The sequence below is a fragment of the Prosopis cineraria genome, unplaced genomic scaffold (assembly GCF_029017545.1).
Source record: "Prosopis cineraria cultivar Desert tree isolate PC_DT_omini unplaced genomic scaffold, ASM2901754v1 PC1379, whole genome shotgun sequence".
Taxonomy (NCBI): domain Eukaryota; kingdom Viridiplantae; phylum Streptophyta; class Magnoliopsida; order Fabales; family Fabaceae; genus Prosopis; species Prosopis cineraria.
In genome coordinates, this window is record NW_026556704.1 from 5,457 (window position 1) to 14,504 (window position 9,048).

Here is a 9,048-nt window from a genome sequence, read left to right on the forward strand (position 1 = left end):
AACTTTTATGTCAATCATTGTATGTTGTTTCAAAAAATTAAACTTAATATGTTAATATTTAAGAATATTGTATTAATATTTAATAATTTAATATATATATATATATATATATAATTAAACTAACAGTGTTAGAATTTAAAGATTGAAAATATGCACTTTATAAAATTAAGGAATCAAAATAAAACTTTGAATATAGTCAAAGGACTAAATGTACACTTTAGTATTTGTATTACAATTAAAAATATGAAATCTTATGCTTCCTCTGGTCCACAATATGAAAATTTTGCATACCAATAAAATCTTTATTTTCATAAAATATATATTGTAATTACCAACATTTTATAATGAGTGAGATATAACTTTACACAAAAATTTAGGTTAATAAATACAATGAGAAAAATGAAAAAAAAATTTACATGTATTAAGTTCCTTATATTTTGAACTAAGATTATTTGAGAGAAAATGCTTATATTTTAAACCAAGATTAGTTGAGAGAAAATGTTTATATTTTGAATTGGAGGGAGTAATTAATAAATCTGATGGGTAACAATGGAATTAACGCACATTCAAAGGTGGCTAAGTAATGCGTGAGACTAATGAGGGTATAGGCGGTTATTGTATTGTAAATTAACGAACTTATGACGGAAAATTGACAAGTCATCGTAATTATTAGGCGGAAAATCAATTTCATCAATAAAAATAAACATTTTGATATTATCTAGACAAATTTTTCTATACACTGCATAATGTTTGTATATTATTGACAAACTAAAGGATGAAATGATATATCTGAATAAAAGGGTAATATTATAATATTCGGAGAGATGCGGCATGTGTAAAAATGGAGCAAAATAAATTGAAACAGATAATTTTCACCATAGAAAAAAAAATTGGCATAGATAATATAAATACAAATATTTAATATGTTTCTACTTTCGTTGGCTTCATGGTTTTGAGACGCCAAAACGAAGGAAGGATTAACGAAGGAATGAACCAACGTGAAGCAGTTACTTCTATCCGTTTCTGCCGGGAAATGCTGTTTTATAAGCTTCCAACGATCACTTTCAAGAATCGCATTCGCTCTCTTCACTCTTTTCCTTCCAGTGCTCTATATTCTCTCCTCACTGATCTCTTCTCGGTTCTGATTCTCACAAAAATGAGCGGTATCCTTGAACAGACCAATGTATTCAAATCTCTGTAAGTGTTTCTGGAATTTGGATCCCGGTCTCTGCTTAGGGCTCTTATATTTGCCAAGAAAATGTTTCAATTTGAATCAGTTGAAAATGTTTCGATTCCGATCAATCAATTGTTATCTATCGCTCTTTTTGAGTTCCAAGATTCCATGCAGATGAATGAGCAGTATTCTCGATCAATCATTGTTATCTTTTTCATTCTTTTAATTATCTTTTCAATTTGAATTTTTCTGATATTATTAGTTTTACACTCTTCAGGTTCGTGGGCTGTTTAGAATGCAGAGTTTGGTATCGTCGTTGGAGAAGTTCTAAAGCAGATCTGAATTTAGATCAGTTCAACATCAGGGTCATTGAACCAGTAGGATTCGGTCCGTTCAGGAAGGTTTACCGGTGTCACGATGTAAACAGTAATCGAGTTGTGGCAGTTAAGGAGGTTTACGCTGGTGACGGTAGTGAAACAGAAATGATAAATGAAAGAATCGAGTTTCTTAAAGATCAGCCGCATAACAACGTGGTCAGGTTGATTCCGTGCCCATCATCGTTCAGTTATATTATTGCAAATATAGTAATCAGTCATGGAGGGAAGGTTTCTTGTTTTCTGGAAAATTTGGTCATCTGGGGTTTATGAAACCTTGCTGATTATTGCATATTTTGTCTAAACAGTTACTGTTTCGAGTAATTTCATCTAATTGGAGGGTCATATGCAAATTTACGTTGGATTTGAACGAAAACACTCAAACTTGAGAGAATGATATTGCTTATGCAGTTACATATGTTTTTGTATCAGGTTGCTGTATACATTGAAAAGGGGATGTTACCTCTATCTCGTTTTTGAGTATATCACCCCTAATCTGTACTATTTCATTAACCTATCAGAAGACCTTAGATATCCAAAACAAAGAAATGTAAGTTAATCTTTCTGTTGAATATCCTTGTCCAGCTTACGCTTTATATAGCTTACTTCTTGAGGAAAGGTTGCTTATTTAATTTACCCTTGTCCTCGCATGCAGTATATGTTGTATCAGATGCTTGCGGCTGTAGCACACTATCATTCTAACGGGATTCTCCTCCGAGATCTGAAACCACAAAATCTACTCATGGATTTTCGTGATGGTTTCCTCAAGCTATGTGATTTCGGTTTGTACAGTTCATTCGGAGATCCTGAACCTTGTGATGTATGATAATATATACCACTTATCCCTCGATTTGCACTCATATATATATATGGAAAAGTATAGAATCACTCAGGGCTTTATGGTACTTATTTACAGATACCAGTGTCCTTGTATACTGCGCCTGAGGTCTTGCTTGATAACAATGAACATTCACGGCCATCTGATCTGTGGGCCGTGGGTTGTATTTTTGGAGAGATAGTAATCAAGAAGCCTCTATTTCATATTGGTAAAAGCAATCAGGATCAGCTAAGGGGCATTTTCGGGTAAATTCTCTACTCCAGAAACATCATGTTTGTGATGTGCTTGATATAATGACAAGCGACTTTCATTATTATGAAGTTTGTTAGGAACTCCAACTGAGGAATCTTGGCCGGGAATTAGTGACCTGTGCCCTACACTTGCCTTCTACCCCAAGTTCGAACCGCTGGTATCTTTCCATTGACTGTTAAAAGACAGTTTGTTTTTACTGGACGTGTGGCTGTAGAATCTTGCGGGGAATGAAGCTACGAGTTTTAACCATATGCACCTGTTATTTTGTGCAGAACTTGTCTTCAAAGTTTCCTGATTTGGAACCAGAAGGCGTTGATATTCTTTCGGTAATCAAGTTTAGTTTGCCCCACTTCATTGAAAAGTAATACTAAATATATATATGTGCGCGCGCGCGCGCGCATGTTATCACGACTATCAGTAGAGTTTGTAAATTAAATGACTGGTATTGTTTATGTTGACATATGGATTCTTGCTAACTCTTGTACTAAATTTATTGTGAGTGATACAGAAGTTGCTTTGTCTGGATCCAAAAAAAAGAATTTCAGCTGAAGCAGCTCTTGACCACGCATTCTTCAATAATGATTTGTGGTATACACATACTCACTTCTTTTTACATATATTAATTTAAGTTCGGTGTATATCTATTAAACAGCTGATTCAATTTTATTTTTCATTAATTGATTGTTATTCAAAGTAAAACACTGATGAGCAAGAGAAAACGGATCCAAGACGTTGCTGAACCTAGAGGTACGAAGAAAATCGAACTTGGGGACAAGAGAAAACCGATCCGAGACGTTGCTGGACCTAGTGGTACAAAGAAAATCGAACTTGGGTACTCCACAGATTAATCATTTCTGTCGACAAATCGTCACACATACATGGATCAATATGCAGCAGAAGAAAAAGAAAGCTTAGAAGATGAAGTTCCCATTATACTCTTTTGTTATTATGCCAATATTAGCATAGTTCTATAGATAGTTATACTAGAGATATAGAAATATTTTAATTTTGTGTTTTGTGGTTTACATGTTGATTTTGAAGCGATGTATGGTCTAAAGTGGGGATCTTCAAGTTAAACCTTGCCCTTCAAATATCTCTTATTTTTGTGCTAGATCAAAAAATCTGAATCCAATTAATTGGGATCTTCAAGTTAAACCTTGCCCTTCAAATATCTCTTATTTTTGTGCTAGATCAAAAAATCTGAATCCAATTAATTCTGACTTCTTCGTTCTCTCTTTATATTAAGTCTGCATCTTTTTATACTTCAGTTTGCCGGAAAAATAATGTCTAAAAAAAAAAACGAAAAGTTCTATATTAGTCATCTTATTAACAACTAACTGCATGCATGTGAGTGATCAGAATTAATTGATTAGGCTGCTGGGTGATTAATTGTCAGCCAATAAATCAAATTAATCAATTATTTTAGTTAAATAATTAATATTTGAAATGTGTACTTTTTTGAATGGATGATGAAAACTTGACTTGAGAATGAGAATAGATACTGAAAGTCCTTTACTTCTTAAAAAGGTGTAAAAAACAAGAAAAAGGCAAAAAGTTTTACTCTAGATTGGCAAAAATTAATCAATTCATATATCAGAGAGAAAATCAGGGATAAGAATTCGCATGTTTGATAAGCTAACTGATTAAAACTGAACAATTATCTTCATTAAATCAAATTCAAGGTTTTTTTTTTTCCAGATCTCACAAGCTTGGAACTCAATCACCGTTACTTATGGAAGTCAAGTGCTCATCAATCTTCCCGATGGATTGAACTCTGAACTTCGGATTGTCCTTCTCTGCGCTACCCCCCTTACAAAATGCATCATATAATTGCGTGTTCGTGCAACGTGGGGTGGGAGGAGAGTTTCAAAGCTGTAGTAAAACCCCATTGTAATTTCACTACTTATATATTTATATAGCATCTATAATATATAATATGGTTAAAAAAAATAACCTTCATTGTTCAGTGTGGGGCTATTTTTAAAATTATATATATATATATTGAAATAATTAAGGTTTCTAATTCATCTTTTTCGAAATAGATGGAGTACTGCCTAAATTTTATCTTGTGTACCTTCACATGTTTCTAATAAACTCTTACCTTCATAGTAATTATGTCTTATATATAGATTATTCCAAAACGCTATAATTGAGTTGATTAAAACTATCAACTGAACTTAAACCATACATGTTTTAAAATTTTAGCTACAAAAACATAGATAAATCTTTTCTTTTTCTCCTTGAAGAATTATGAAAAAGAAAAGGGCAACAGCGTACGTACATGTACATAAGAGAATTTTTGTTTTAAATTTGCTTCCTTCACTTTTAAATTTAGTGTTGTTATTATTCCAAATAAACTAATAACAGCCGATGCGATGTGTCGTACGGGATGGTTAGAATTTCAACTGCACCAAAATAAATCTTTCATGATAAAAATTCAAATGGTTCAAACCTCATGCGATATACAGAAGATTAGTGATTAGTGAAGGCCATTTTATAAATACGCGGAATCTTTAAATTAATTATAGTATTTAGAAATCCATCATTAGTTATGGTTAAGTGAATTTCTCCAACTCTGATTCCTAAAAGTATCATCTCTGGATCTTTTGAGTGAATTTTAGGTGATGTCCAAAGCAATACGCATTAATAGTATAAAAGATTTTAATGACATTAATTTGATCACTGAATTTTAAGTTAACCCCTATTGCAATTAATTAATTTGGTTCATGGAAGCATATTATAATTGAATTATTATAGAATAGCGTACTATAATTTCTGGGCAAAAAAGAAGCGTATTATAATTTGATAATTAATTTTTTGATATTTAAATTAAAGAATTACATTATTTTATTAATTTATTAACTAGAGCCAAGACTATATACAATTAAAAATTGATGACAATAGCCATAGAATTAGTTATTTTGGCGGGAAATACTGTTTTATCATCCTTTAAGCGTTCTTTCTGAATAGCGTTCTTTCCAACCCATTTAGTCGAATCTCTCTAATTATCTTCGTAATCCTGAATCTCTCTCTAAAGCATCTCGGTTCTCTCTCCACTCTCATTTCAAAATGTGTGAATTCGTTCAAACTATCATAAGTTTCTGCGAATCTGTGTAAGTATATCTTCACGTTTAATAAAAATCCGATCCAGAAGTTGTTGAATATTTTGAATCAAGAATTTGGATATTGTGATTTAGATCCTTTGTCTAGGGTATGCACGTATTTTCTGAAAAATCTTGCGGAAGAAAATGTTAAAACAGTACTTTCAATATCAGTATAATTGTCGATAGCGCGTATCTTTTTAACTCTTTTAGTAATCTTTGCATGTAATTTGAATTTTCTGATGTTAGTTTTTGTACACAACACAGGGTTATGTGCTGTTCCGAATGGGGAATGTGGAATCCCTGGATTGGATCGGTACCCAATTTAGAGGAATTAAACTACAATGTTATTGGCCCGGTTACAGACTGTACGTTGAACAAGGTTTACCGTTGTGTTAAAGCTGATGTCGATCAATCGATGGTATTCATCAAGGAGATTTTCATGCCTGACGGATATAATACAGCTGTTCAGACATCGATAAGTGCTAAAACGAGTTTTTTTCGATTCCACGGTCATCCAAACATTATAAGGTTGGTCTTAGACTCTTCACTCAGTAATCAGTCATATGAACATTTCTTGCTTTTGGAACTTTATTTGCTGATTATTTCTGTACGAGTATTTGAATCTTAATCTATCACCGTTCGAATGTCGAGTTGAAGTCTGAGAAAAATTGTGTTTAAGTATTTAGTGACGAATAATATACGTACGTTGTTTAATTTTGTGTATCAGGGAGCTGCGTTCATTCAGGAGGGGGAATTACATGTATATTGTTTATGAGTATTTTTCCGTTGATCTTTCCAATTTCATTTCGTTTCCAAAGATCCAGAGAGATCCGCAGACAAGAGTAAGTAATCTTTCTGAGATGTTATAGGTAAAATCATTAATATCTGGAGATATTCTATTTTGCAAGAAGTCATAATATAATCTTCTGCCTTTCTTTCTCACGTTCTTCGTTATCATCTTTTTTTTTTTTTAAAAAAAAAAAGCATTTATTCATGTATTCAGGATCGTGCATCCGAAATTGTGAAAGTTTGTGAAATGAATTAGCCTCCTTCCGCCTCTCCTTCTTTTCTCGTAATAATTATTTTGATCTTCTACGTATTAATAATGAGCACGTTAATTTTGTGACTGATGGTTCACTTTCTTTTGTTTGTCCAAGCAGTTGATTCTTCAGCAGATACTCTCTGCCGTAAAACATTGTCATTCTTATGACATTATCCTCGGGGATATAAAACCAAAGTACATACAAATTAATTTCACTGCTCGTTTAATCAAGCTAGCTGACTTCGGTTTCGCCGGCGCATATGGAGATCCCTGGGCATCTTATCCTGTATGATATATAACATAACTCCTCAATTTTCTTAATTATTGCATCATATGCATGCATGGTCGAGACTCAATATTGTATTTGAGTACAATAATTGTCATTTGAGTATAAAATTGTCATGGTTTCCGTGTAAAATTTAGAAGTAATCATTTTGAAAGTTATATCTAACCAATATATAAAATTAATGTCCTCTTAACAGATAAAACCCTCCCAATACAGTGCTCCTGAACTCCTGTTTAGAACTCGTCAACATTCAAAGGCAGCTGATATGTGGTCTGTCGGCTGTATATTTGGAGAGCTGGTAATTGGGAAACCTGTATTCCAGGGCACAACTACAAGGGAACAATTGGTGTCAATTTTTCGGTAACTTTTGCGCCTCAAAAACACATATTAATTGTTTGTGTGCCAAATGTGATCTTGAATAATGCCATGAAAATATAACAATGGAATTTCAATATGAAGTTTTTTAGGCACGCCAACTGAGGAATCCTGGCCAGGAGTGAGCAGGAAGTGTAGAACAATTTCATGCTTTCCCAAATATCAACCACAGGTAAGTATGGTTTATTTGTTGACGAGATCTTGTGTTGTAGAACCCTCCAAAGCTTGGGTTTTAAACTTGCATTTCTTGTTTGTGTAGAACCTGGCAGAAAATTTCCCTGGTTTGGAACCAGCGGGCATTGATCTTCTTTCCGTAAGTTCATCCAATTTCTTCTGTGATCTAAGTTAATTGTTCGCATTTAATAAGAACGAAGAAGTATAAATATTACATGAAATTAAAGTGAGAGCGTGCAAGAACATCAATGCACATGACGTAATTGTTCTGTGCTTTTCATGACTAACGGCTAATTTTATTTTGAGAGACAGAAAATGCTTTGCCTGGATCCAAGAGAAAGAATTTCGGCTGAAGATGCTCTTGAGCACGGATACTTCAATTTTAACCACAACTGATTCCTTGCAATTTTAATTTCAAGTTGTCATCAGATATTTCTATGACTGGGGGCATGCCCTTCATGTTGTAGCATAGTTCAAAATTTAGTACTATTCTTTCTAATAATAATAATAATAATAATAATCGCTTTTTCTTCATTTGAATTTAAATTGCTTATGGCTCCTGTTCTTCTTGCTCCTCATGCGCCCCAATAGTAGGTTTTCAGTAATTTTACGTGTTAGAATGAGGGTGAAAAATAAGCAAACTAAAATTAGGTCTTCAAATATCCCATGTTCATTCTCAGCGCTGGGCCCTTGCACGATTAAATATTTAACCAAGATCGTAAATATTTAATTTTCAGTACAAGACAATATTTAACCGAGATCTTAGTCCCTTGAACGAAATTGCGAACAGCTAGCTAGCCTTGTTAAAATGCCAGAGTTATATGATGATGGTGGGAAAAAAAAAAAAACAAACAAACAAACGATGATGACCACGATCAATTGAATTTTCCATTCTTGCAATGCCAGAGTTATATGTCCTTCACATTGATGACAATGCATGTTTTACAATTTTAGTTCGATATAATTGGAATGGAATTACCCTGACTTTGAGTTTTAAATATTAAAAAATATTTTTTAAAATTCTTCTTGCCAAAAGTTTCAATGAAAAATAACATGAAAGTATTGTTTTATTTCGTATTTAATTATATGATTTACTTAATCAAATATTATTCCGCAATTTAAAATGTTAAAATTTATTCTACCGTCCCAATTTTAGGACATCTCAACTCAAATTCAATAGTTTTTTTTTTTTGTTTTATAAAAGGATGGTTGTATTGTTTAAAATTGGCTAAATGAACAAATTACTCTATCAACTTTAGATCCAACTAGTAAAGTACCTATGTAATGCACGGCCTATATATAATAATTTTTTTAATAAGTGACATATCTATCAGTTATGATGAATTAAAGTTTTTATAAATAAGTGTCAATCTTATAGAAAGATTTTTCTCAAAAGAATAACTTGTAGCATATCATCTCTAATACTCCA

The 9,048-nt window shown here is 32.7% G+C and overlaps 2 protein-coding genes and 1 long non-coding RNA gene across 3 annotated transcripts; all 3 read left to right on the plus strand.

Moving 5' to 3' along the window:
• The first annotated feature begins 946 nt into the window (after positions 1-946).
• Positions 947-3,716, plus strand: LOC129299992 (cell division control protein 2 homolog). Its single transcript, XM_054938509.1, has 9 exons — positions 947-1,197; positions 1,452-1,712; positions 1,981-2,098; positions 2,204-2,368; positions 2,465-2,631; positions 2,708-2,795; positions 2,911-2,964; positions 3,147-3,226; positions 3,333-3,716. The coding sequence occupies exons 1-9, from the start codon at positions 947-949 to the stop codon at positions 3,484-3,486; spliced, it is 1,338 nt and encodes a 445-aa protein (XP_054794484.1). The 3' UTR covers positions 3,487-3,716.
• Positions 3,717-5,687: 1,971 nt separating this feature from the next.
• Positions 5,688-7,434, plus strand: LOC129299993 (cyclin-dependent kinase A-1-like). The gene is made up of 5 exons (XM_054938510.1): positions 5,688-5,751; positions 6,007-6,270; positions 6,470-6,584; positions 6,903-7,070; positions 7,267-7,434. Exons 1-5 carry the CDS (start codon positions 5,708-5,710, stop codon positions 7,432-7,434), a joined length of 759 nt encoding a protein of 252 aa, XP_054794485.1. The 5' UTR covers positions 5,688-5,707.
• Positions 7,435-7,540: 106 nt separating this feature from the next.
• Positions 7,541-8,007, plus strand: LOC129299991 (uncharacterized). Its single transcript, XR_008590682.1, has 3 exons — positions 7,541-7,617; positions 7,705-7,758; positions 7,932-8,007. It is a non-coding gene; the product is annotated as an uncharacterized LOC129299991 (long non-coding RNA).
• The last annotated feature ends 1,041 nt before the right edge of the window (positions 8,008-9,048 follow it).

What these genes read in the sequence shown, in the direction of transcription:
- LOC129299992 (XM_054938509.1), top strand. Translation starts at nt 947, where the DNA reads ATGGTTTTGAGACGCCAAAACGAAGGAAGGATTAACGAAGGAATGAAC. An exon ending in GAGATCCTGAACCTTGTGAT is followed by an intron (nt 2,369 to 2,464) that starts GTATGATAATAT and finishes ACTTATTTACAG; the next exon opens with ATACCAGTGTCCTTGTATAC. An exon ending in ACCCCAAGTTCGAACCGCTG is followed by an intron (nt 2,796 to 2,910) that starts GTATCTTTCCAT and finishes TATTTTGTGCAG; the next exon opens with AACTTGTCTTCAAAGTTTCC.
- LOC129299993 (XM_054938510.1), top strand. Translation starts at nt 5,708, where the DNA reads ATGTGTGAATTCGTTCAAACTATCATAAGTTTCTGCGAATCTGT. An exon ending in ATAAGTTTCTGCGAATCTGT is followed by an intron (nt 5,752 to 6,006) that starts GTAAGTATATCT and finishes TACACAACACAG; the next exon opens with GGTTATGTGCTGTTCCGAAT. An exon ending in GGTCATCCAAACATTATAAG is followed by an intron (nt 6,271 to 6,469) that starts GTTGGTCTTAGA and finishes TTTGTGTATCAG; the next exon opens with GGAGCTGCGTTCATTCAGGA.